We start from the raw sequence: 27,718 nt of genomic DNA on the forward strand, positions 1-27,718 counted from the left end.
TTTCCAGAGGCAGAGCTGGCTGCCAGTGCACCACTGAGATGCCCCAAGCACCTCCCAGCTACTCTGGAAAGTTGGCTGTCTGGGTTACACTGGGGTCAGTGACATTACCCCTACCCTGTGTAACCTCCAAATCCTGGGGACTTCTTGTTTTACCCCGGGAGAGGGCTTTGGGGAAGTTACTAGGTTGAGCCTGCTTTACTAGCCCCAGCATCTCTGCCCTAGGATTCAGTATCCACTGCACTCAGGACATCATCTGTTTCCATCAGAGATGCAGACCCCTTCTATCCCTTCCTTATGAAAGCAGAGACCAGTGAGCCGAGCCAGGGCAGCAGTCTGTAATCTGTTTTGAGCTCGATTTCCACCCTGTCCAGCTTCAAGGGACCATTGCCAACAACAGAGCAGGAGCTGGTCCAGTCAATGGGACCCACTCCTGGGCAGGACCCCTCCACAAAGATGCCAGGCCATGGGAGGGCTGCTGGATGCTTTCCCTAGACAACCCAACCAGGGCACTATCAGCTTGTCAGGGAAGCTCTTTGGGGCCTAGGGCAGAAAATTGAGAACCTAGCCCAGGCCCTACCACATGGATCTCTCTCTCCCTTAGCAGCTTTGCCTGGAAAATATTTAATGTCGAGGAGACAGCCACCTACACAAGTGGCCTAAGTGCCAGCTAGACACAGCCCCAGCCCACGAAGTGGCCCATGCTGTCTTCACCTACCCTGGTGTGGCCCATGCTGTCTTCACTACCCTGGTGTGGCCCATGCTGTCTTCACTACCCTGGGGTGCCCCCACGTGCTGTGTCTTATCCTTAGCATTCCCTTGTCCACCTATTCCTTCACCTCCACACCCTCACTAGATGCTGCCGTCTCCAGGAATCCCTCCCTGGTCTGTCTCAGTGATGAGGCCTGTATCCCTGCAGAGCCTCCTCAGGTACTCCTGTAGCACATGGGCCCACCAAGTCTGGACACCACCCATTCTATGATAAGTTTCCTGGGGCAGGCTGCACTAGTCTTCAGAGTCTGGGATCCAACCTTGCCCTATTCTGGAAAAATCTCAGCCAGGATGAAGCAGGGCCTGACTCCAGGAGTGAGGGTAACATAACTCATGGGGATGGTCTCCTCTCCCCTTAAATTATAAGTGAGGACAGCAAAGCCCAGGGCAGTAACAGCCTGATCTGTGCCCCCATTGTCCAGTGCCACCTTCGGACACATGGTCCCAGCCTGGCAGCTGTTTTCAGTTGTTGCTGAAGGTTCCAGACAGCACAGGCCTGGTGCTTAGGTCTTCCTGGACTCCATTCCAGCCACACTACTGATCTCTGGACATGCAATTACTATGGCTGCACCAGGGGGCTTGTCCCTACCTCCAAACTGAGCCTCTGTGTGAGCAAAGCCTTGAAAAACCAGACACTCCACTTTAGTGCACACTTACCAGGTTCACCAGGGGTCCTCCAGAGTTCCCATACTGCAAGGGGGAAACACTGTGTTAGCTGTGCCACAAACTCCCAGGTGGTTCCCAAGCTCTTTCCCTACCACTGACTCCAGCCAGTGACAAGATGGGTTACTGGAATTGACTTTCACTGCCTTGGTGTTCAACCCACAGGCATCAGCAAGCAGCTATCTCATTAACCCTCTGGGTATCTGCACAAACCATGTGCTTTTGTGTCTACACAACTCACCAGTTGCTAGGTACCTGCAGAATAGGCAGTGTCTGAGGTTTGGTAGTCTCCTCAGACATAAATGGCTCCAGAAACTAGTCATGGCAAGCACAGGGGTACATACCAAGGCACCCAGGCTTGGAGCTGTGTAAATGTAGTGGTGCCATCCAACATAACCTTAATCCAAGTAAAGTGCCAAGCTGTGTGGGGAAGGCTAAGACCTTCCAGGGATATGACTGGGCCACCCCATCTCTGCAGCTGTCCAAGGTGGCCCATATCTAGGAAGTAGTCACTGGGTGAATGCTCCACATGAGATAAGGAAAGGCCTTCACAGATAGTGGTTTGCTGTATTATGGGACAGGGAACAAGATGGCCAGAGGTCACTGAGGTCAGCCTTGCCCACAGGACTCACATTGATGATGGCATCTGTCTGGATATAGTCCATGTCTGAGTCTCGGAGGCCCAGCTCCTTGCCATCTCGCTGGGCAGTGCTGACAATGCCCGTTGTCACAGTGTTCTGCAGAGCAAAGGGACTGCCAATGGCCACCACAAACTCGCCAGGCCGCAGGTCTGCTGAGTGACCCAGAAGCAACATAGGGAGCTTTTTCTGGAAGGAAAAGAGGGGCATGAGAGAGAACAGGCTCAGACCACAGAGAGGGATCTGACGGGCTGGTCTCTGGAGCGGAAGGAGGCTATTCACAGCTCCAAGACCAGGCTGAGGCAAGTTGCCAACGTTAACTGAGGCCAGGCCAGCAGCTGGCTGAGATTGGGGCTGGAGCCTACAGAACCAAGGCTTATCTTAGGAGGCCACAAATGTCTGTCATGGGGATGTACACAGGGCCTGGCCTCTGACATCCTTGAGCCCAGGGGTTTGTTATAGTTTTGTTTATTTTCTGAGACAAGGTTTTTCTATGTATCTCTGACTAATCTCAATAGAACTCACAATGTAGACCAGGCTGGCCTCAAACTCACAGAGATTCACCTGCCTCTGTCTCCAAAGTGCTGGGATTAAAGGGGTGTGCTACTGCCCAGCTAAGCCTGAGATTTAGTGGTGAGAGTTTTCTCTGCAGGTCCCCAGGCTTAGTATACTGCACCCAACAGAGGCATGGAGGAGGGGTATATAGCTCCCCAGAGCCCTGCCATGGGCCTGGGAAACATAGTTTGGAATCTTTGATCTCTTAATATAGACACACAGGGAAACTGAGGCCTGGGAAGGAAACACTGCCCTGCCATCTCTGGCATGCTAGGTACCTGAACACTGTTTCACACAGGGCTAGCAGAGCCCATCTGTCTGTGAACTCAGTTATCCAGCCCTGCGGCTGCTGTGGTCCGAGAGAGTAGGTGTATGTGCGTATCTGTTTGGGGAGCTGCAGGGCACAGGTTCTGAGCTTCAGAGGCTCTAGGTGTGTGTGTGTGTGTGTGTGTGTGTGTGTGTCTGTCTGTCTGTCTGTCTGTCTGTCTGTCTGTCTGTGACGTTGAGATACACACATCAAGCTTGTATTACCAATGAAAGCCAGGCATGCTCTACCAATCACGTCAGGGCAGTGTCCTTGATGTCCACAGCAATCATTTATGCTCTTAACACCATGGAAACCGTGGAAGGGCTGTGGCATCCTGTGCTGCCCTATAGCTTCCTGCAGCTGCACAGGGTTGAGCATGCAGCCCCTCCTAGCCTGTATACTCTAAGCACAGTAGAGCTGCATGCTGGTCACAGAGAAGTGGGCTTTCACAGTGTGAAGAGTTCCTGCCACTTCAGCCCTCCTGTGTGTCCCACCCACTCTCAGTTTTTATGTCATCAGGAGGAAGGGGTGCACCCAGATTCAGCTCATGACAGGGTTCAGGACTACAGAGGGTCTGTATCAGGGTAGTCCATTATGGATCCTCCATCTAGGTAGTGAACTCTGCAAACATCTGTCACCATGTACACTGAGAACCTGCATCCAGGATGGGCTAGGCACACAGACAAGTAAAGGAAATTATGTGCCTGTCCCTGACTAAAAGCACAGTGACCTGTTTGATGGTGGATGCAGGGGACACAGAAGACTCCCATAACCATCCCAGAGCCATGCAGTGGTACAATGGTTGCAATAAATCCAGTTTGAGAATGACTTGTATCTAGGCCTGGCCCGCTGGGCCTGCCACTGTTAGCTGTGGTCCTAGGTCTGAGGTCTAACCTCTCTGGGCCCCAGTTTCCCCTCAGATTCCAAATGATGAGAATTCTAATCTTCCCAAGGCTCCATTTCTCCCTGTAACAGTCTAGGTGATGAGGGTTCTCCCTCCAGGGGCTATGCCACAAACAGAAAGAACACCACCTGAGCTTCCGGGGACCATAAAGGGTCTTGTGATAGCCAGAGTAAGTATGGGAACAGATGTGGAAGGTGGATACTGACTTCCCTGGTCTGTTAGTCTGCAGGGACAGGGAACCCCAGATGTGGGCCTGGCTAGGACAATAAAGAGGTGGGAAGGCATGGGAGGCTGAACCCCTCCCTCTTGTGTCCTGCTTGCTCCTGGTGTTGGCACCTTGGGCAAGGGCAATTCCGAGCTCTAGGTCTGATGTGACCAGTGGCCCTGGGCCTCAGATCGCTGCTATCCTCTGGGAAGGCTGAGCTATTAAAGCTGTGCGATCTGGGGAGGGCACTTCTGGGACAGGCCGAGGCGCCCCATCCCATTCACCTTGGGGTGGATTACAATAGTGGCGATGTCAGACTTCTTATCAATGTCCTGGATGGTTGCCTCATAGGCATCTCCATTCTGTAGTTGCACCTTCAGCTGCTGCCGGCCTGAGGCGGTGTTGGAGCTGGTGACCACGTGGGCGTTGGTGATAATCAAACCAGCCTCTGACATGATGAAGCCGGAACCACTGGACAATGGCACATTCCGGCCAAACAGAGGATGTCTGCAAAGAAAGCACAGGGGACACTCAGGGCCAGGCCTGGGCCTGGGGGAGTCAGCATAGTGGAGGGAGTAGAGCCCTATGTGTTGAAGGAACAGGCGTGGGGGACCACTCCCTCCACCACCTGGGTTTGAACTGAGGCTGTCACTTGTGGGTATAGCCTTGGCAACACTGCAGCTGGACCTAGTTCATGGCCATAAAGATATGACCATCATCTCTGATCTGCAGTTTGCTGTAGTGAGACACAGTACTTGTTGACATGTTAGCATGCACTATCCCACAGTGGCGCCAATGCCTGACAGCAGGGCCCTGGAGACAAACAGCCAGGACACTAACTGCTAGTCCCACCTGTGACCTAGCTGCCCTCAGGCAGGCTCTGTAAGCTCTCTGAGCTTGTCTTTCATCTGAGAAATGGGCCATCTGCTTAAGGATGGGAGGGGGCAGAAGGCTGGAGCAGCTTAGGATCCTCCTCAGGGTAACACAAAATGTACACAGGCCCTGAGGACACTAAGCAGATGAGCCCAAGTGTCTATCTAGCACTCTTGAGCATGTGACAGTCTTTTCAAAATGTCACCTCAGCCTGGCAAGACCATGGAAAGCAACAAACATCCTAAGTGCTCGCTGGAGCCAGGGACAAGTTCATTCAAAGTTCACAGGAGACTTGTGGGTCAGTGTCCTCCAAACAAATGTGATCAAGTCCTGACTACAGCTCCATGGGTGTGACCTTATTTGGAAGTGGGTCTCTGTGAGTGTGGCAGGACTGTGACATTTTGATGGAGTACGGGCCCTATGTCCAAGCATCAGTACCTTGAGAAGACAGGAACCCAGAAGAGGACAAGGGGGACATGGGAGATGGGTGGGGAGGATGTACTCCAACCCAAGGGTGCCTGGAAGTACTAAAAGTTAAGAGCTGGCCCAGGATCCAGGTGCGATGTCCTGCAGATAATTTCATCATGGCCCTCAACCTCCAGAATGGGGTTTAATCCTCCAGTCTGTGGGACTCTGTAACTTAGCCCTAGATAACCACTGCTATACAAAACTCTCAGGGGAGAGTGAGGCCCAGAGATGTGGTATCCTCCTCCCCTCCCATACTTGCTGGGGTCAGGCAAGAGGCAGAGCACAGCAAGATTCCCACCATGCCAGGCTGCTTAGCTTCCTGCAGTGTCTGTTTCCTTACCAGTCACGTCTCTCTGAGAAGCCCTGGAGGGCAGCTACATCCAGCCACTCAAGGCTGCAGACAGGGCCCAAGAGAGCCCTGCACCCATACCCTCAGGTCAAGGGTCGTGACTGGAAGGCTCTGTGCTGTCTGCCCGACTTGGACCTTACCCACCCATGAGGCTTTGGCTTCACGAGTCAGACATCACTGCTGCTCAGCTGCCTTAACCTGTGATTAACCAGCTCAGGGTTAGTGCCCCAGGCCCTCTGGAAATACACAGTCCCTCCTTAGCCCCCTTTGGTTGAGACAGCCTCCTAGGGCATCCATTTGTAATTTCCTCAATGATGTGTCTCAGATTTTACCCCAGGGCCAAAGGCAAGGGCAGGGAAAAATCACACATGGCAGGAGGATGCTTCTGTTCCAGGGTCAGACAGGCTGGAGTCAAACCCCGCTCCAGGTGGAATGGTGTGTGTGTGTGTGTGTGTGTGTGTGTGTGGAAAGGCCTTGAGAAGCATAGGTCTATAAGTTGTTAATCACAGGAGGGACATGGCAAGCAGAAGGGTCCCACAGTCCCATTGGGGCTGAGTCCACATCTGCCTCTCTTGTCGAAGAGCAGGAGCCCCAGGGTAGCTTAAGGAAACAGACTCAAAATGGACTAGGTCCAGAGCTCAGGCTAGACCCTGGATGAGTCCGCCTCATCCTCCTCCCCTGCCATATCTCACCACCACCATGCACACCTTGCCACTGCGAGGCTCTTGCCACTGTTAGTGGGCAGGAGGTTGAGTAGCCTGACACTTCGCTGGCCATGGAGCATAGAGGGAGGGGATGGTGATTGACATCAGTAACCAGGCGGCTCCAGACCAGAGTCAGACTAATAAGCCGGTCACCAGCTTCCCTGATCCCTATCAGGTGGGCTCCTGTCTGGCTCCCCCATCCCAGCTGGCTCTCTCCACTCAGCTGCAGGGCGAGAAGGGTGGAGATTGTTGTGTCTAGAATCTTGAGGCTCCTGACACAACCGGCCTCTCTCTAGGGGGTCTAAATTGAGACCTCAGGACCGGATGTGAGTGATGGGACCTTGGCTGGTGTGTCTGGAAGGCAGGGCCTCCTCACCCAGCACAAACATCTCTGGGATAGAATACTGGGTGTGGGAGGAAGGAGGAGGCTCTTTCCCTGTCTGTAAAGAGGGATCCTGCCAGGATGCTAGACCATACATTATACAGTGGGCTTCCTCTCCCATGGACAAACCTGCTTCCCTATCAACCCACCTCCACTCAATCAGTCCTCCCTCTCCTCCACATCTAGTCATGAGTCCTCCCTCATGCCTGATTCAGACACTTTGTCCTGTTGAGCTGGCACCTCAGTGGGACTGTCCCCTATTCCTCTATATCTCCTTGACTCCTATGTTCTCATTTTAGGCTAACCTTCAGCCTCCAGATTTCCATAGTTGCTACTCATCCCACACCACCTGTGCTATGCCTCTGGCTGCTGGAATCAGGTCTAGTCTGAGTGACAGCCGGAGCAGGACAGATGGGAATGGCTGGGAAGCTGCAGAGCAACTTGGGACCCCACGTACCTCAGGAAGAGCTCTATATGGACCACAGCTGGCGCGATCTTCTCCACCACATCAGCGATGAAGTTGAACTTGTACCGAGGGCTGGTCAACTGGTGGAGACCTGCGCTGGCGGCAAGGACCAAGGGTGTCAATGAGACCTCCTGGCTCCCAGAAGCCCCTAAGCCCAAGGTGGAAGAGGCCCTGCTGGAGACCCCTGCCTGGACTCAAAGACAGTGTCAACATGCTCTGCACCCCATTCCCCAGAAGTACACGGACACCCAGACATTTGAGATAGTGGTCCCTGCCCTGGAGAATGGTTAACTAGAACTTCTGGGAGTTGAGCCTCTGCACATTTTCCCCTCTGGGCTCTTCAGGGTTGAGCAGGAGTTGTAGAGAGGTTTGGATCTTTGCTCCAGGAAGCACAGGACTGATGCTGGGGACCAGAATCCCTGGATCCTTGTTTGCTCCCATGTAACAGAAATATGTTGGAGAGTGGACCATCTGCCTTTCCCTGCCTGAGGACCAGTGCACTGATAGATAAGGGCAGAGTGAAAGTCCCTGAGGCCTCCTCTTCTGAGCCACCCCCATCTGGCCTCTGTGAGGCCCTTCCTCATTGGCTGGGCTATAGATTCCTGGGTGGACAGAGCACCCGCCTTTGTCTGACTTGGCCATAGCCCAGGGCTACTTGCCAGACAGCTCACAAATGTCCCCCAAACCTTAATCACTGGCTCAGATTCCTGCCACCATCAGCATAGGAACTGTGGCCTGCCAGGACCACAGGCCTGAGGCATGCGGGTGGGCAGGAGCCTATACTGAGACCTCCAGGTCCCAGTCTCTGACACCATGCTGGTTAGCACTACTTCTGAGTGCTTCGTTGGCTTTAAAGTGAGCACAGGACTGGGAGATGCACACAACTGGGCTCAGCTGGACCTGTTGCAAGTCACATTCCCTCTCTGGGCCTCGACTTTCCCATCTGACAAGTGGGACTGAAGATGACCTCTCATGGGGCCTGGGTGAACTCATAAGAATGTAAACCGTGACATTCCCTGTCCCAGGAAGCGACCACTCACCCTGGTACCTGATGATGTGAAAGGACCCTGTATGGCTCTCTAGGGATTAGCTTCCTTCTCATAAACCTGCTTTTCCACACCATCAAACAGTATGGAAAAAAAACATGTCTACATGAGAGGGGTACAGACCACAGCCTGTGCTCTGAAACAATTAATTGTGGGCCAGCACTGTCCCCACATACAGCTGACTCCCAGTGGCAGCCTAGGGGGAATGGAGCCACAAATGTAAAGGTGGGAAAAGAGAGGCTTATGAATCAATTCCTAGCCAGGTCGTCTCTTTACCCAGTCAAACCTGCCCACAGCCTTGGTGAACCCAACCTGGCATCCACTGGCAGTGAGAGACAGCAAGTGACCAGCCAGGGATGGACACGTGTTAAAAGGCTGGGTCAAATGGAACCTGGGGTGAGATGGGGTGTGCAGAGGGTTCCTCTGTGGGCAAAGCCACCAGCCGCCCCTGACTGGCAGGAAGTAATCAGAGAAGTTGTTTAAGTGGGTTAAGACCTAGGCCCAGTGTGTCTGTGACTGAGAAGGAGGGAATATCGCCCTTCTTGCAGACAACATGGAGAACAGATCACCCTGTCTGCCTCACTGCTGAGTCCTTCTTGGGGATCAGCACTTCCAGGACCTATAGACCCCTCCCTAGACTCTGCCCACATGACCTGCCAGGCCCAATATAGGTAGCAAGGCAGGAGCCAAGGCCTCCCAGTCCCTGTGTCCCCAGGCTGTTGGGCGCTGACCTGGAGGCTCAAGACAGTCAGCACTCTCACCATGGTGTTGCCCCAAGCTCTTAAGCCACTTGTCATTCCAGAATGAGGACCAGGCCTTCAGAAGGACCTCATCAGCTAAGACTCTGCATGGTAGGTAACTGGAGACATTCAAAGGCCTGGAGCAAGGATTCAGAACAACAGAACAACCAAAGAGATAATACACATAGTCCCCATTCCCCAGCACAGAGACATGTTTTGCTCACCCCACTTCCCAGCAGTGACAGCACAGCAGGCAACCCCATGAGCTTCCTGGGAGAAGGGAGGAGGAGGATGCAGCCACCAGCCACACCACAAAACCAGAACTTGCTCAGCCCAGTCACCAGCTTTGGAACCCCCACCCACAGAGCATTAGCCATGGCCCATACAGGCCAGAAAACTGAAGCTGAGTGTGAATGCCATCTTAGAATGGCAGGCCTAGCCCTGTGCCAGGTTAGTGAACCCTGTAGCCCGACAGGCATGGCCCTTTAATCCATCAGGCCCTACTCTCAGATGAGTCATCATGAGTCACACAGAGGGCCCCAAGCCCCCACCACAGGCTTCCCACATGAACTGGCTTGGCTGGGCCAGGAAACAGCACTGTTTATTTGGGGTTTCTTAACAGCCCCACCCCCATGCCAGGCTGAGCCAAGTTCTAAAGGCACACTCAGCACACTCAGCTGTTGGCTGGGGGCGGGGGGGAGGCGCTTGTTTTTAAAAAATAAACAGAATCTGGCGACCCGGAAGTTTTGTTCGGCAGCCTGACAGAGCACAGCCATCAGGGCCAGGTGTCTGGGGCCTCCAAGGAAAGGAAGGGCTGTAAGAAGTAACACCGGGAGGGGAGCTGGCCTCAGGGCTCCATTGCCAACATTCCTGCCCAAGTGACAATGGATGACCTTCAAGTAGGATGATGTGCGAGCTTTTGGACAGTCAAAACTGCCATGGAAGAGATGAGGAAACAAAGCCACAGAATGTGAATGACCGAGACACACATCACGGAGACACCATACATACTGCATAGTTCCATCAGCATTATCAATGGGGATCTGTATCTGTGCCCATATCCCCTGGAGTTGTACAGTACACATGTACAACTGTGTGCGTTAGCCCAGAGCAGCACACAGTCAACACATAAAGAAGCCAACTCTGTCACTTCTTAACAGAATGACCCCACAAGTCTCCTGCGTTCACTGTGCCTCGGTTCCCTTATGGGGGGACAGCCGTGGTATCCCTCCCTGGATTACTAGCCAGTCACAATTATGAATTTACAGGCTTGGTGTGGTATGGGGTCTAATGGGGGACATCAAATAGATCTAGACATGGCACATGTTTCCTGACAGGGCTGGACGACTGAAGGCAGCATTAAGAACCCCACACCTGGAACTTTTTACTGCCCCTCCCCACTCAGTCACAGGTGGAAGGGCATTCCATAAGGGGAGCAGGGACTCTCTGTGAAGTGAGCATGGCCTCACAGCACAGTGGCGGGCAGACAGCACCTCCTCCAGAGGTTGGCTCAGCCAGCAGAGCCTGGAATTTCACAGCCCACAGGCTCTGGGCTGGCCCCAAGCCAGAGACAGGTCAAGGCTGGGCTCTTCTGGAAGCCAACCAGCCGTTACACCCTCCAGAGCAGCACAGAGATGGGATGTACCTCGGTTTAGGAGTCTGGCCTTGTGCCTTGGGCAGGCCACCTGATCTTTCTAAGCCTTGTTTCCCAACCTATAAAACAGCCACTGTATCCACATTGGAGAGCTCAGTGAGGCTGACTCTGGGTCTAGAGCCTTATACCTGGTGTGCTGTGCTTGATACCCTGCACCTGGGCCAGTGCCCTGGGCTGTGGCAGTGAGGAAGAGGTGGTGTGTGGTATGTGTGCTCCAAGCTGGGCAGCTGCTTTCCCATCTTCCATTTCCTAGGCAGGACCTGGGTCTGACTGAGGGCTGCAGACAGCAGTATGACTCCCTGGGAACCACAGAGAGATCTTAAGCTGATGTTTGTGGCCAGGGGACATGGGTCACCTAGGAACAGGCAAGCTTTTAGGAGGAGGAAAAACAGTGAACTTATTGGCTCTCCGGGCAAGAAATCTGCAACAGGGCTGAAGCTGTGGGGCTGTGTGCTCCATTCTTGATGCTCACTTCCATGGCCAGCCCAGCCTGAATACTCAAGCACTGAGGATACTCTAGAGCAGTGGTTCTCAACCTGTGGGTCACAATTGGCTTGCATATCAGATATTTACATAAGGATTCATCACAGTAGCAAAATTACAGTTATGAAGTAGCAATGAAATAATATGGTTGGGAGTCACCACAACATGAGGAACTGTATTAAAAGGTCAGAGCATTAGGAAGGTTGAGAACCACTACTCTAGAGAGGGTACAAGTGTGACCTTAGGGTAGGTGCCCTGTTGGCCTGGGTCTTGAGGAATGGGGAATCGGCACACCTGGCAAAGGGACTATGTGTGCAAAGGCAAGTGACACTGGGAGAAAGAGCCCAAGACTGGAGCTGGGATAGGAGGTGAGGCTACTGAGTTGACAGAGCCTCTACTGGAGGAGTGTGTGGCCTGCAGGCCACACTGGCACCACAGATAAACAGATACAACTTGTAGTTGAGGCATACATGTCTGCCTGGTCATGCTTCCACAGCCCCAAGAACAGGGGCTTGTGACTGCATTCTGTTACTCATAACTTAGTCACCTCCTCACCAATGTCCTGCAGGGTAGCCACCTCCTCAAGGGGCTCAATGACCATGGTATGTCAGACCAGCAATAGGGAGTCAGAGGTGATAGGTTTTCTGAACTCCAATATTAGGTTTCTCCACAGACACAGTAAGCCAAATCAAGCCAAATAAAAATTCCAGATTTAATGAGCCAAGCACTCTCAAGTGACTCTGAAGCCCCCAGAAGTGAGGCAGGGAAGAGAAGAGGAGAAATCATACAGCAGGTCTAGGGACCAGAGCTTAAATACACTGTGGCTATGGTCTTGAGCTTTGTGGGAAGATCCTGGACTTTTGGTGGTCTTTCTAAGGACAGTGGGGCTTGGAGAGGGAGGACTGGGACTGATATGAAGCTTCCAACTGTACAAGGGGGACCATGGCTTGTTGAGAGCCCTAGGGTGGCACACTACAGCATTGCAACCTGTCCTTGTAACATTATCCCCATCATGAGTTCAAGGCTTCAGAAGTTATGGCAGGAGTCTGAGACACCTGAAGCTAGGAGTTCACCATGGTAGCCACCTCCCCCAAAGCACCAGGCTGTAGATGTCCTGTCCAGCCCGCTGTGACATCTGCACAGGTTTGCTGCCTACAGTGAAGGTCAAGGAGGCCACCTGCCTCACTGTGTCTAGAGAGCTCCTATAGGCCAGTGAGCACACACAGACTCTTGGTGGTATAGGACACCAGGGTCAGCAGGCAGGCAAGCATGGTGACTGTCACTCTGTCTAGGCATCATTATCCCCACACAATCCTCTGCAGGGCCACCTCTGCATGTCCGGAAGGTACATGAAGAAAGGGACTTGGGTTTGACAGTGCTTCTGGACTCAGGTCACAGAGTTCCTCCTTGTAACTGATCATGACACACAGTCCTATCCATCATCAAATAAATGTATGAAGCCACTAAAAACCCTGCCAGTCCTCACCAACAGCTGTACTGCTGTCCAGTTCTTCTGTCCCAGCAGGCAGAGGGGCAGATAGAGGACACTTCATCTTGCCTGGGTAGTGTCAAATGCTGAACTCCAAGACCCTAGAAGCTGCTAAGAAGACTGAACACAAAAGCCAACCAAAGCTCTTACATAAACAGGCTGCGACAGGCCAGCAGGGCTTTGCACACTAAAAGCTGCCTATTAAATCTGTGTGGGAACTTCCACAAGGCCCCACCCAGTTCCAAGTTCCAGAAACAGGTAGGTATCTACTGTCACAAAGGGGCTGTGGGACATAGACTCCAGGAATACAGCAGGCAACCACCTGCAAATAGATCCCTGAGTGCTGGTCATCCTAGCAAAAGGACCCTTCTCATGGGAATGCTTTTCTAACATGCAGGTAGGCAGCTCCCATCTCTTCCATTGGAGCAATCTAACAGGGACCAGGAGAGCTACAGGGATCCATGGGCTCAGGCATTCATATAACAACACCCACTGCATGTAATCAGGTGCTAGACCCACCTCTACCATGAGGCCCAGAGTGAGCAAGAAGCAGAAAGAACAGACGGGTCAATGGACAGGTAGTATAGGCCTAGTACAGTGACAGGGAAGGTTGCTCAGGGTGGTGGGACATCAAAGCCCAGGAAGAGGAACCCTACTAGGTGAGGATGAGGGAGGGAACTGTGGGTAGTGGGCAGAACATGTGCAAAGACCCTGAGGGAGAAGGGAGGGGAAAAAGTAAGGTGGCCAGAGGATGAGAAGGTCACAGAAGATGGCAGTGGATGTGTGTGTGTGTGTGTGTGTGTGTGTGTGTGTGTGTGTGTGTGTGTTGGCAGACACAGGGCCTGAGAGTCCAGGTAAGTCAGGGGAGGGTGTTAGAAGAGGTCTTGCTGATAACATTCAGTACAGACTGACCAGTCTGCCAGGTAAAGTGATACAGGATGATAAAGAAGGTGGAAGCCAGCAGAAGCCAGTGGTGGCTTAGTCTCCCTCTGCTACCCAATCTGTTCTGAGACCCCAATGCCACAGGAGCCCCCCTCTCAGATATCACCCTCAAGTGGGGCTCACTAGCTCTCCCTGCACCCCCCCCAGACACTCATGAGCCCAGGGCATCTAGACACTGTGGTTTGTGGTCAGGCTGGTTAGTGACCACACTCACAGTGGACAGGAGGCGATGACAGGTGCAGTGGTGAGGGAGGCTGAGACATTAATGTCCTGGGGCGGTGTTGTCAGCTGAGCTGGGAGGCTGCCTGAGCCAATCTCCATCTGCATGGAGCAAGCCTGGCACTTGTATGTGAGGATTCCCTGCAGCCAGAGATAGCAGCCTAGAAGCCTATGCAAATGATGACCCTGGAGTAAGCAGCAACCTGGACCATCCGGGTCCAAGTGGGCAATGGACAGATGTCAGGCTCAAGGTCACTAGCCCTGTCTAGCTGTAACCATCCTGACTGGAATTAAGATGTTTTGAAGGACACTTGGCCCTCCCCTCTGACTATCAGACTACTGAGACAATGGGCCCTGAGAAATTGGAATTTCCCCAAGAATTCCAAGCTGGGAGGAGAAGGCTGCAGCCAGTGAGAGGGATGCATCAGACCACCTTGCAGGAGAGATTGGAGCAGAGACAATGATGGGTCAAGGATGGGTGGGAACTGCTTGGTTGTATATACTTCTGTCCCTCTATTTAAAGCTAAATTTCGTGTCAGGCCCTTGATGGACTTGGGCCTTTTTTCTCTTCTTCCCATCGTGGTTACATTGCTTTAGTTGGCCCTTTGAGGATGGGTGGTAGAGCCTGGCTTGTTAACATCCCTAGTAATGTGCCCTCCCTCTCTGTCGTCAGCTCCTGCCAACTCCTTGGCACCTTGAGCTTTGGTGGTGGCCAGTGCTCTAGACCAGATCTTGGTCCCTGATCCGCCCAGGCTTCTCCATCCTCCCCTTCTTTGCTAGGAGATTCCTGTTCACTGTTCCAACTCAGCACCTCTCCTAGGGGCCTCGTTGCTTAGCAGCAATAGTGCACCCAGCACAGGAAGTAACACTGGTGCCCAGTTTGCACTGCCCTGGGGCTAAATATTCCTTGCATGGGTCTCTCCCAGACTTGTCATCAGATCATTTATGGATGAGAACCCAGAATACAATGAAGCAGCGTAACTAAGGACAGTGGGTCTATGAAGCCTAGGGTCCTGCCAACACCATTCTTAGTGATGGATACCTGCCTGATCCTTAGGCTGACTTTCTCCTCTCTCCTTGCTCTGTGCCCTCCAGGGTCTAGAAGTCTCAAGTGCACTAACAAGGTCTGCTTTGTGCCATACATTGTTACCAATTAAGGGACAGCCAGGCACAGGAAGGATTTTTCATAAATGGCTCAGTCTGTAAAGAAGATCCACCTCCATCCCTGTCCATCTCTACCCAAAGCTTAATGCTAATAGCATCTGCCACATGGGGGAGCAGGGGAAAAGCATGCCAAATACAACCAAGATGACAGCAGAATATCAGAGGAGGCCAGGTGCCTGGCTACCCTGAACCCTCTGCATCTCAGACAGCAAAGCCCAAGATGGGCACATAAAACCAGCACCCAGCACATCCTGGGTGTCCATATAGTTTATTACAATTGCCCAGACAAAGATAGCTCGGACTGCTGTCCCTCATGTGACCTGTGACCCCACCCATACCAACATACAGTCCCTTCAAAATTTAGGTGTATACCCTATAAGATCCTTCCACTTATGAATAGGGACTAAGGTCATTGTAAAAGGTACTATACCCTTTGGGTCTCTCACCCATGCCACCTGCTTACCTTCTGCCCCACCATGGCATTTGAGTGCACAGCAGCCTCCCCTTAAGGGATCAGGGCTCTCACCACACTGCTGAGTCCAGTTGGGCCTCAATCATGGACTTCCAGGTCCCAGACTATGAGACATGAATGTGTGTTCATGATAACCTGCCTAGTCTCCTGTACTTCATTGTAATACCATAAAACAGATAAGGACATCCTCCTCCCAACTCTCCTGAAATGGCTTAGCCATGTGATCCATGCAATCCTACATGACATTTTCCAGCCTGCGCACCTGTGGTCACCCAGCCTAGGGAGAAGGTAGGTGTTCACCAGGAAAGGGCAGTGCCTGCCACTCGTTCGATGCCCTCTGGTTGTCTAGAGCCCCTCCAAGCTTATACACCTTCTCCCCAGGAGAATGTTCAGCTTCCTGGCCTTTTGGGGGCACAGGCTCTTAGTGTTCAGAAAGCTACACAGCTCTGTCTGACAGGGCAAAGCCAGCCTCTGGCACGATACTTACAGTCACCAAGTCCCAGTCCTACCTGGCTCTGAGCTACCTACACTTTCCAATGTGTCAAGTGCACACAGCCAAGCCCACACAGATCTGTTCATGCCAATGTGACTTTCCAGGAAGCCTTCCACACAGCACAGAGAAAATGCAGCATTGTTCTCCCAGAGATGGCTTAGGTGACCCTCTGCCTGCTTCCTAGGTGTCCTCTGAGTACCAGCAGAACACCTCAGGCAAAAGACACATAGGGGTCTTATTCCACATGAGCTTTGGTCTGGCTGAGCTGCGTTGAGGAACAGCCACTGAGTCCCTATCACACCAAGAGCAAAGCTTGGCGTCCTAAACAATGCTCCAGGCAAGAAGAAGATTGGCAGGGTTTTCTGACAGTTTCCTGGATGTAGCACCTGCCAAGCAGTGGAGGCTGTTCTAGGATTGCCCCCCTGTACACTTGAGCCTGAACGTTAACACACTGGCTGTAGCCCCAAACTGCCCTCCAAAGACCACCTAGCTACAGACAGAAGAAAAGAAATCCCGAAGAGCAGAAATTCAAGATAGACCAGAAGAGACTGCTCGCCATTCGTTCTCGTCTAAACCATTACAGGACTCTAAAAAACAGGAGAGTGGCTGGGTCAGAGAGCCCCCACAGCCCACCAGACCCTACCAGGCTGCCATACTAGGTTTCAATTCTAACTTGTTCTGTGGCTTTGGGAAAAGCATTTACCACTTGGGCCTCAGTTTCTCCATATAGAAGGCTAGAGGGTTGTCTCAACTGTTACTAACAGGCTGCGTAATGGTACTCCTGGAGCGGGCAGAATCCCTTTGGGCCTCGGTTTCCTCAGGACAAGCCTTTGGATTCTTGGTGGAGCTTACCCGAAGGACAGGCGCCCTTCTGCAGCTGGCGCACCGGCGTCCCGGAGATCTGCAGGGCACGGCGGCTGGCAGCCTGCAGCGCGCACACGTCGGCATAGGTGTGCCCATCCGTGCCACACACTGCGTGGGTCCAACGGCAGCGGCAAACACCGCGCACGCACTCTAGACTGTCTCCACACGGTGAGTCCAATGGGCGACCGCAAGGCTCGCCCTCGCTGGCAGCGCACACCAGGCAGCAATTGCAGAGGTCAGGAACATAGCCCCCGGGGCAGCGCGGGCTCGGACAGCGAGACACGTCGCAGCGCGCAGGGCACGGCGCCGTCGGGGGCTCCCGGGCCAGCGCCAGCACAGCCAGCGTGGCCAGCGTGGCCAGCGCGGTGGGAAGCAGCGCACGCGCCTGCATCGTAAAGAGGCGGCAGCGCGAGACCCGCGGGGACACCGAGGCCTGGCCGGTTCAAGCGCACTCTGACCGGGAGCGCAAGGACATGGTGTGGGGACTGACCGGGGGCCTCTCCTTTGCCGACCGTCTGTCCGCAGGCGTTTAAAAGCCAAGGCCGCCCTCGAAGGCCGCCCTCGCTAGAAGGGGCGGCCCTGCCCGCCGTCAGCCCCGCCCCGGCCCCACGGGACCCCGCCCCGGCTGGTGGGGGCCCACCCGGCTCTTCTCCTCCCGGCCTGCCTGGTGGGGGATGCGCTTTGGGTGACAGGTCTGCGAGGCCATGTGAGAGCTTGGAGAAGGGGAGCTGCCACGGAGTACCTCAATCCTAGCCAGGGGCCTTACCACAACCCTAGACACATAACAAGTCCAAATTCTGTCCCTAGATTTCCTCCATAGAGGTGCCCCTCCTCTACCCTTCTGAGAGGGAGAGCTCAGCAAGTCCCCAAACCCAGACCCACTCCTGCTCCATATCACTCCCTCTGGGGACATTGGAGCAGATACTTAGGAAGCAGCTGGGTGCCCCCTCCTCCCATTTTCAGCTGGAGGGTGTGCCCCCAGCTAGGGAGGGAGCCCATCTGCCTTCTATTAGGGGTCTATTCTGTGCTCTCCCAGATCTAGAACTCTGGTTGCTGCCTGGTGTACCTCAGTTTCTTCTCCTACAAGAAGGACTGAGCACCTCCCACCTCAGGGTTGTTGGAAGTGCCAAGGTACCAGGCAGTGCAGGAGCAGGAAGCACCCCACCTCAGCTCACCCTGCCTCAGCTCTCCCTCCCCCACATCTCCTTGTGCATTCACCAAAAGCTACTTCAGACCCAGGCCAGGCAGCAGGGTCACTGGTGACAGGGATGTCAAGTTGCTGGCAGTTGAGTCAGAATACCCAACAGACACCCCCCCCCCGGACCCCCACTTCCCCAGTTGGTGATCCTAGATTGAATACACAGCTCTAGGGTCTAGAAAACTAGTATCCTGGTCTGTAACACAGAAGAGAAAGAAAGCAAAGCAGAGGGGCCTGGCAGGAAGCTGTTTTCTGCTTGGAGTTGCCCAGCAGCACTGGAGCGTGTGGTATGGTGTGTGGTGTGGCATGGCAACACCTCTGCTTCTATGGGTGAGCTGGGGAGATAGGGTAAGGATCAGTCAGTTCCTGGGAACTCTTATGTTTTAAAGGCCTATGCAAGGCCCAATGGCCAGGAAGCAGACTGAATGGTTTGGGGAGAGGAGATGGGGCTCCAATTGTGAGCTCTTACCTGTTTGCAGGGAGGGGGTTGCTGTCTCTTCACAAAGGGGTAGACCAGGCCTTGCTCCAGACTTTTGTGTGCAGATGGGGAAACGGAGTCTCAGGTTCCTGGACTGGACATTCTACAGTGTATAAGTGGTCCTGGCTGCTGCTTGGCAGGCTGTTCCACATGTGTTATTTGGTTCCATGTGCCCTCCTGCCTGAGAGGTGGGTATCAGGGGCCTCAGAGTGAGGCTGGGAAAGACAGTGGGCTGCACTCATATCCATTTTGTCTGAAGTCTCAAGTCCAACTTTTCCTCTCTAGATCGCATCATCCTCAATGGTCACCTGGGCTTACCCTTACCATGGCTGTGTACAGCACTTTAGTCCCTGGGTAGAAGAGAAACTGAGGCTTAGAGTTAAAGGGTAAACACAGCCGTAGCTAGCTTCTCTTCTAAGAGGGAGGTAGTTCCAGGCCCTGTCTTTGTTCTTCTGGAAGCTTCCAGGGAGTTCAGCAAAGGCAGGACAGTGGCTCCCCCTGCTGTCTTAGCCCTTTACAACCCATTCAGCCTCAGGGACACCTTGGGTCTGTCTCTGGAGTCTGAGTGACACCCAGGCCTCTGACCTCCAAGGTCCTGGCATCTCCTGCATGGTCCACCAGGGAAGGGTCAGCCCCTCCTACTCTCAGGACAGATGGAGGCACAAGGCATTTGGCAACCTTTGTTATCCACCAGTGTGAGTGGGCTCTGGACTGGCTGCTACCCTCTCTTGAATCATGGTAGGTGGCTGGTTGATCCGTACAGCCCCATCAACCTTTGTTTCCCCTCCCCAATACACTGTAAATTCTTCACCATGAAATAGTGTGGAGCTGGTTGTAACCAGGCTGAACCCGGGTCTGTGTCACTTCTGGGCACCACAGATTGTCCCTCCTGCTAAGCCATAGCAGAATAACAGAGCCAAACTGGGCCTACCAGACCCTTATGCCTGACCCTTGCTGCAACCCAGATGTCATCAGATGAGGTCACAGCTTACATGGTTTGGGGGACCTCAAAGATCATCCCTGGCCACACCTGGCATGTGATAAGGATCCTCAGCCCAAGTTAGTTGGTGACTCACAGGGTGGGCCCTGCTTGGGTGATGATATAAAGCACTGTCTACAGCCCCTCCTTTGGGAACTCCCTCATGGGGGTGCTGAGAAGGGCAGGAGCAGCCTCTAGCTGTTCCTAGGAACCCAAGAAGGATACTGCTAATCCCAAAGATGTGAGGAGAAAGACCATCAATTCAAATCATCATGACCGAATTAATTAAAGCAAGCAATTAATTGAAGCAAATTTTTATTCATGTACATGGGCTGCCTGCCCCTAAGGTAGGGCTCAAGAGGTCAGTACTGGACACGAGGAAGACATGGTTTTTATAACTCAAGGATATGGAGTTTCCAAAATAGGGGGGTGGCAGGCAAAATAGGTGGGGTTACAGAAGCAGAATGTAACAAGTTAGTCATATCAACCTTTTGAAACAAAGGTAAGATAGTCATTATAACTTTTTAAAACAAAGACATGGTTGCTGTTTCCTGGAACAAGCAGTACACAATCATTTGCAGAGAAGGTTACATGTAGGGCATAACCCAATTCCTGAGACACAGAAGTTTAATCATAAATAGAATTGTGCCTGGTTTGTCTTTACTATAAGATGGATTTCAAACCTAAGACAGAGGCAGGCTGGTTCATTACTTTGAGTCTCTGTATGAACTGCTGCCCACTGCAAAAAGAAAGAAGCTTCTGTGGTTAAGGGTGAGAGCCACAGTAAGCTATGGTCATAAACATAAATATTTAGAAGGCAGTATTAGAATATGTCCATTCATCAAAACAACCTAGGGTCTATGAATGCCTCAGCCATGGACTTTGATCAAGTTTACAGTATCAGGCATGAATTCCCTCTTAATGGAACAGGCTTCAGATTCAATTAGACACAGCTGGTAACTCTCATAACAGTAGTGTCACTATTGCACCTCTAGGCGCACACCTTGTCAGGCAGGTTGGTATTGCTGCATGAAGGGGTGGTTGCAGGGTAAGACCATTATTGTCTCTTCTCCCCAGCAGCCTGCACAGTACCCTGTAGCATTCCACCCAAAGTGTGTGGTGTCTCCAGCAATAAGGGAAGCCAAGAACAATGGCAATAGCTCATGCTGTTGTGTTTCTGGGGCCTCCCTGACTAATAACTCATAGGGAGGTATCCCACATCTGTCACAGAGATTTTCATTTAATAATCTGTGTCTTCTAGGAGCACCATTGTCTACCTATGCAGGGTAACCACATTCAAATTTATTTAAAATATTTTTTAAGATGAGTTTTCAAAGTAGTGGGCTTCCATATGGATTTCTCGTATCTCCTTAGTTTTGGTTAACTCTCCCCATCCATCCTCTCCCTCATTCTTCTCACCCCATCCTGCTCCACCCGTCCTTTCCCCCGTTCCTCTTACCCCATTCCTGGTTAAGCATTTGACCCTTGGTATACATCCACCTACTTGCATACACAACTCCCCTTTTAAAGAGTGTGGCTGGTCATTTGTAATGTGGTCATAGAAATATACAACTACCATTACAATTAGTTTAGACTGTTTTCATCCCTGTGAGTTAGCTGCTCTGTTTCCACTTGAATAGGGTTGTGTGACCTGGGGTCTTCTGTCTGCCTCCTCTCCCTCAGCATCATGAGTCCAGGTTCATCTGCAGGCAGCATGAGTCAGTTCTTCTCTATTCCTTTGCATGGCTGAACACTATTCCAGGGCACGACTAGACCACACACGTTTGTACATTCTTCTGCCAACACATGGATTTTTCCCCTCACTTTTCAGTAATCATGGGAAAAAAATGCTGCCCTGAACATTCCTGTATGGAGTCCTACGTGGTCTGGATTCTCCTGAGAGTATTCCTAAGAGCACAATGACTAAGCCATGGAGTAGTGTCGTGCTTGTCCATTTAAGGAACACCAGGCTTTCCCACATCTGCATCATTTTCCACCCAAAACCGTGAAGCTCCATTTACCCCAAACCCTCAACAACTCAGTATTTTCCATTAAAACAAAAAAAGACAAAACGAAAAACTTTTGTTGCCATTCTAGTAGCTATGACGTGTGGTGGTCTCCTCGTGGTTTTTGATTTATGTTTTCCAGGGAGTGGACAATACCATGTGTCTTCTGTATGTTTTTGGCCACTTGTGTCTCTGTCTGGGAGAGATGTCTCTTCATATTTGTAGATAGGTGTGGTTAACACAGGCATTGGGTCCTTGACCAGCAGTGCTTTGTTCCCTGTCTCCCTATCCCTAGGCCCTGTTCTCTGCTGCAGTGACATCAGCTTTCTTAGATCCCCTGTGAGTGACATCAAACCACCTTTGCCCTCCTGTGCCCAGCTTATCTTTCAGTGCTCAGTTGTCTGGGTTCCTCTGTGTTGTTACTTATGACAGGTTTTCCCCTTTGGGGCTGAATAATATTCCACTGTGTGCACACACCACATCTGCTTTACCTGCCTGCTGATGGACACTGCACTTGCTCCCATATCTGCCAATTGTGGACAGTACCTCAAGAATACGGGACTGCAGATGCCCTCGGAGAGGAAACAGAAGCCCAGAGAGCCGCTTGGCCAGCTCATGGACCTCCTCCTCTCTCCATTCTGAACACATACCCACCTCTGTCCTCTGATTCCTTGGTATATTCCAGAGACTCATCTTTCCCCAGACCCTTCTGCCTCAACCCTGACCTCTCCCACACCTGCTCTTCACACCACTGCTCCTCCTGGGATGGGAGAGCTGGTGAGGGCCATGGTATGTGGCTGTCCCCTCCCCAGCCCACCTCACCTTCTCTGACACATCCGAAGGCTGCATGCAAACTCCTACCCCCCACCCATTGCACCTTTCCCAGTGATGCCACTGTGTTCTGGGATTTTCATTCTCAGATAATTGTAGAGTTTCACAAAAGTTGGATTGATAACCCAAAGAAAGATGACCCTGTGCTGAGCATCCCACAGTCAGCACATTATTGCATTCACTTGGTCCTTTTGCAACGTTCTGACTACCCTCCTTAACTTCACAAGTTGGAAACTTCAGATTGGATGAGGAGGCTGGGCCTTTGAGAGGTGACTGGGAATAAATACCGCCATGGGGATAGGACCCTTGGACAGCATTAGTGGCCTTCCAAATGGACAAGAGTCCTGAGAAAGTAGTTTGCTCTGTCTCACCACGTCACTACATAGCCCAAGGCCTCAGCAGACACCATCAAACACCACTGCCACACTTTAGAAGTTCTAGACTCCAAAACTGTGAACCAAATATTCCTCTCTTTACTAAAAGAGAGGAATATTTTATTAGCCGCTCTCAGATGTTCGGCTACAATGTCAGAATGTGGATTAAGTCATCTCTGACCTCTCTCTCTCACCCTTGCCCCTCCTTCACACATGCTATTTTCAGCTTGTCTCTAGTGAACTTGTAAACTCTTCCTTCTTCTGCCCTGCTGTCTTCCAGCATGCATCCTAAGAGCAGGGTGGCCTCTCACACGCCCAGAGACAATGGTCAAAGTCCAACTCAGGCCTGCTTCTATGGAGCCAGGAGCTGAAGTGAGAGTCCAGACTGGGTAGAGCTCACTATAACTGAGGCCTCTGTGCACAGTCACTCAGAGGACAGAGCACTGCTTGTGTCAGCAGGGGCTCCTCTCTGGGGAAGGGGAACAAGCTCGACCTCCCTCTTGCCTGCCCTGCATGCTTCATCCTGTGGGCCAGATACATGAAGCCTGAACATAGGGAATTGAGGATCGAAGAGGTGCAGCCTTCTGCTTCACTGAGGGTCAGTGGAGGGCCAAGTTGGCTTCCAGGACTCACACTCCTGCTCAAGAGCCAAGAGTTGGGCAGGGCTGTCTCAAGTGACTGCAGGATTATTTTCCCAGGCCAAGACAGGGTTTTGGTGGGGGGGGGGGTAAGGTGGACAGTCCCATTCTAAACATGGAGTATGGCTTAATGCCTACTTCTTGAAGAGGGTGACAGGGACATGTTGAGAGAGCTCTGAGGATGAATGTGGGGCTAGGCCAGGTGTGGGGAGGCAGAGCTGGCAAGGCACTCCAGCATGATGTCAAACTTGTATGGTGGCTGGGGCTGGAGAGTGAGCCTATGTGTATATGATCAGACAACCAAGTTCACATGCTCCCTGGGAAAGCAGGGATAAGCACTCAGGGTAGTCACAGAAGTGCCCCTACCACTGTCATCCCCAGGGACACCTTGGTGGCACTTGGAGTTTCAGACCCAGTGCCCCATTGACCTTATGTGCCCCAGCATGATGTGGTCAATGACAAACTCCATAGACTGTGACACAAGGGGCAACTGCTCCCACCAGCAGACTGTGCTGGCAGCAGCAGAGTGTGAGGCCCCTGTCAGCCTTGGCCTGTAATTTTCCTGTTCAGTGGGCAGGAAGTTCCAGCCACACATCTAATGTGGCTGCTCTGTCAGAGAGGGCCCCTTGCCGCCGGGCTCTGACTGGGGTCACCACAGGGCCCTCACGGTAACTATGTGCAGACACAGCACTGGCAGCGAGTGACTTCATCTCTGAGGCATCCCCTTCCCACAAACCGAGACTGAGGTCCCCATGACTGGCTCATGCTGTGAACAAGGGCTGAAGCCTTCTGGGAACCTTAGCTCAAGTCTGTCCCTGTCTGATATGGCTCCCCTGGACCTAGTCTCTACTTCCTGTCTCCATGAGGGTCCTCCAGTGATCTCTGTTGTCCCTAGCTCCAGGGCCTTTGCTTTTGCATGATGCCTTCTTCACTGTTCTTACTTGGGACTTTTCTCCAGCTTTATGTGTTTGAACTTGGCAGTGACTCCCTAAATTGGAACAGGCCTTACCTCTGGACCCACAGGGTCCAGGACTCCCTAGAAGAAGTCAAGCCAAGTATGACCAGCACTGTTCTAGCCATCACAGGCCCACTGTCAGTGAACCCTTGTCATACTTGTTTGTATTTGCAACCCTCCCTCCAATGGCACGTTCCCACCCCTGGTGATTCTCAGAACTCATGACACATGGCCCTGTGGCTTGTCTGAGCCTCTTCTGTGTCAGGTAGGGTGGCTGTGCCTGAGAGGGGTGAAGGGAGAAGATCTGGGGTCTGAGTACAGAATGAGCTGGCTCCTCTCACTGTGGCATCTGGGAGCTGTTGTGGAGAACATTGGCTTTACTCCCTGCTTGCTGCTCTGAGTGCTATGGGGTGTGGAGAAGGAACAGGAGGGGTGATGACACAGGGCCAAAGAAGAGAGCTTCTTATGTGACCCCCATCAAATTGGGAGAAACCCAACACTGGCTGCCAGGGCTCTTAGCCTTCAGGACAGTGGGCAGGCAGAGACTTCTCTAGCTGGGATGTGGTGGGAAGAAGGGCACTAGGGACCCTAAGCATCAATGTGCCTCTTTGGACTTGTTTGCACAATGGCTGTTGTGGAAGTTGACTGTGATCCAGGACACACCTTCAGCCACTCACTGGAAATCACTTCACAGAACCATGGGAAAGACAGGCTGGCCTACAGCTCCGCTGTGGCTCTTGGGCTCTCCTCTCAGTTGACCCTTTTCCTCACAGTCAGGGAGGATCACAGCACACAGTAGCTGTCTCTGTGAAGATGCAGAATGGTCAGCCATGGGGACAGTGAGAGAGGTCACATAGCTGCCTGAGCTTACCCACCCCCTCCCATATACACACACACACACACCAGGGCACCTGTTCAGAGAGATAGTGGGAGGGAGCGTCTCAAGTCATTGAGAGTATAGGAGGAAACCTGTTATCTTGTTGATCACCCTGCTCTGAGAAGCTTGTGCAATGCCCACAAGCCAGCCCAATCACTGTTCAGATTGAGAATCTAAGATGCTGAGATGATCTGACATGACCCAAATCACAGGATTGGAGCTCAACTCTGAGGTTAGGGCCTCAGGGCTCAGAACACTAACTACTGCTCGCTCTGGCTTCATGGGTGTCATAACCTGGCCCTGGCTCCTTCTGCCATGACCCCCAGAATCTCCCTGTCTTGGGGCAGGTGGCTGATAACAGAGTCAGACAACATGCATTCCCTGGAAAACATTTATTGAGCACCACTGTATACACTCAGGATAAATAAGGACATGTTTTCTGGTCTACATTCAGAGTTGTCAACTTTGTAAGGTGTCCTACACCTGAGCTCACATACCCCTCCAAGTTACAGCCACATCACCCCCAAGCTGTGATTATCAAAACAAATGATGCCACCATCCAAGCTGCTGTCACCTCAACTGTGCAGTGGGAGATGAAGCCAGCCTCCCCAGAGTTGAGGATAGGATAGGGCTTCCCATCTCTGCCCCTGTCATCTCAGGGACACTGGCTTATCCAGACGTCCCCATGTGCTCAGGAAATACCTTTGTGATGATGTCATCCTTCCTCAGGGACAGAGCTGCTCTCTAGGGCAATGTCAGCCCTTTGCAAAAGGGGGAAGGAGGTTTTACACCCAGTGGAGGACTAGGGAAGGGGATATTTTATCTTGGAAGGGTCTAGGGAGAGAGTCCAATAGGAGAAGTCAATGAAGGGGTCCTGCAGGAGGGTCAGGGAGGGGTCCTACAGGATGCTGTGTGTGAGTGTTTGTGGATTGACTGACAGACAATGTCTTAGTCTTTTAAACAGCTTGATTCCCTGAGAATCCTCCAATCTTATCACGTGCTTTTTAGAGAACTGCTTCTTTCTGATTTTAAAACATATAGTACAAAATGCATATTTATTTTACAGAAGTTGGATGATTCAGAGCTAGCGACACAAGGAACAAAAATACATTTAGCGTCATCTAAAAGCAAGGACCGGTTTTGTTTTTCTTCTCATTTTGGGTTTTGTCAAAACCCTCACAGGAGCATCTGGGAGATGGACCGGTGGATAAAGTCTTGTCGAGCAAGTGTGAGGGCTGGAGTGTGGAGCCCCAGCACCGACATAAGAAGTCAGAGAGGCCTGGTGGCTACCTGCAATCCCAGTGCTCCTGATGTGGAGACAGGGGGTGCCTGGAGCAAAACTAACCCAGTCAGTGAGTTCTGGGTCCACGTAAGAGGTTCTGACTTAGTAAATAAAGTGAGTGACCAAAGAGACACTTGGCAGCAACCTCTGACCTCCACACACATGTACACACACAGACACACAGACACAGACACACATGCAAACATGCATGCACAATCACAATAACAAACAAAATCCTTTTAGAGAATATAAAAATGATGCAACCTTTGCTAACCTGTTTGTTGAATCCCAGCCATTGCTTGTCCACATGACAGCTGGGACAGGATAACCCACAGCACATTCATTTGTAACCACTGAAGTTTTGCCTATTGTGCCAAACTAATGCTGAAGCAGCTATGGTCTGTCCCCAGCAAGCCACAGACCATGGCTGTTGTCAAGAGGAAGAAGAGCGTCACTGGCCCCCACAAGCCTGGGGTGCATGCAAGGATTCTTTGAGAGAAGCTTGTATCTCATCCACTGCATAACTTGAAATGGTGGCAACAGACCTAAGGCTGCCAGGGATGGCTGGAGGCACATGACTGCCAGACATGCCTCTCAGCTGTGGCAGCCACAGGAATCTACTGAACACGATAACTAACATGGAGTCACAAACAGCAGTACAAGGCTGGAACCCCTGGTGTCCCTACTGTACTGGGTTATGTAGCATGAGGTATGGAGGGACGCTGGGAGAAGGGCTTGCAGGACCTCTCTAAACTGTTTTGCAAATCTATAACTATTTCAAGATAAAAAGTCAAAGTGGTCCTGATTTGAAGATGGAAGCCACCCCAGGGAAATCAAAGACAAGCAGGCAATAGAGTCTGGGTGGCTGCCACCTGGTGGGCGGAAGGACATGAGCACCTGAGCGGGGAGGTATATGCCCCAAGGGGCTCAGGTCAGCAGAGCCTGAGGCAGAAGTCCATGGCTGGAGTTAGAACCCTGGGGTAGAGACAGGGGAAGTTTGCCTGGAATTTGTGCAGCCCAGTCCAAGGCTCTCCCAGGTTGAGCCTAGCAAGAGAACTACAGGTAGAAAGCTCCCTGACTAGAGCAATTGAGAAGGGGGTGTCACCAGTCATTGAATATAAAATCCTTATGCCCTCTCATTTCTCACAGTCTGTTTGCTTCCTGCAGGGGCCCTCTTGATGCATCATCGTCATGTTGAGCGTTATCTTGAGAGGACATTTGCCGTTTTATCTCTTTACTACTATTCATGGTG

At 52.1% G+C, this 27,718-nt stretch overlaps 1 protein-coding gene across 3 annotated transcripts in view; it reads right to left on the minus strand.

The window, feature by feature from the left end:
• Window positions 1–17,239, minus strand: part of Htra3 (HtrA serine peptidase 3) — a 29,534-nt gene extending 12,295 nt beyond the window's left edge. For all 3 annotated transcript variants that reach the window (XM_027387112.2, XM_027387111.2, XM_027387113.2), the window contains exons 1-5: window positions 16,837–17,239; window positions 7,274–7,373; window positions 4,325–4,547; window positions 2,064–2,258; window positions 1,426–1,458 (exon numbers count right to left, since the gene is read on the minus strand). In XM_027387112.2, coding sequence (XP_027242913.1) covers window positions 1,426–1,458; window positions 2,064–2,258; window positions 4,325–4,547; window positions 7,274–7,373; window positions 16,837–17,239 — 954 coding nt within the window. The remainder of the gene's footprint in view (window positions 1–1,425; window positions 1,459–2,063; window positions 2,259–4,324; window positions 4,548–7,273; window positions 7,374–16,836) is intronic.
• Window positions 17,240–27,718: the final 10,479 nt, after the last annotated feature.

This window comes from Cricetulus griseus, assembly GCF_003668045.3.
Source record: "Cricetulus griseus strain 17A/GY chromosome 1 unlocalized genomic scaffold, alternate assembly CriGri-PICRH-1.0 chr1_1, whole genome shotgun sequence".
NCBI lineage: Eukaryota > Metazoa > Chordata > Mammalia > Rodentia > Cricetidae > Cricetulus > Cricetulus griseus.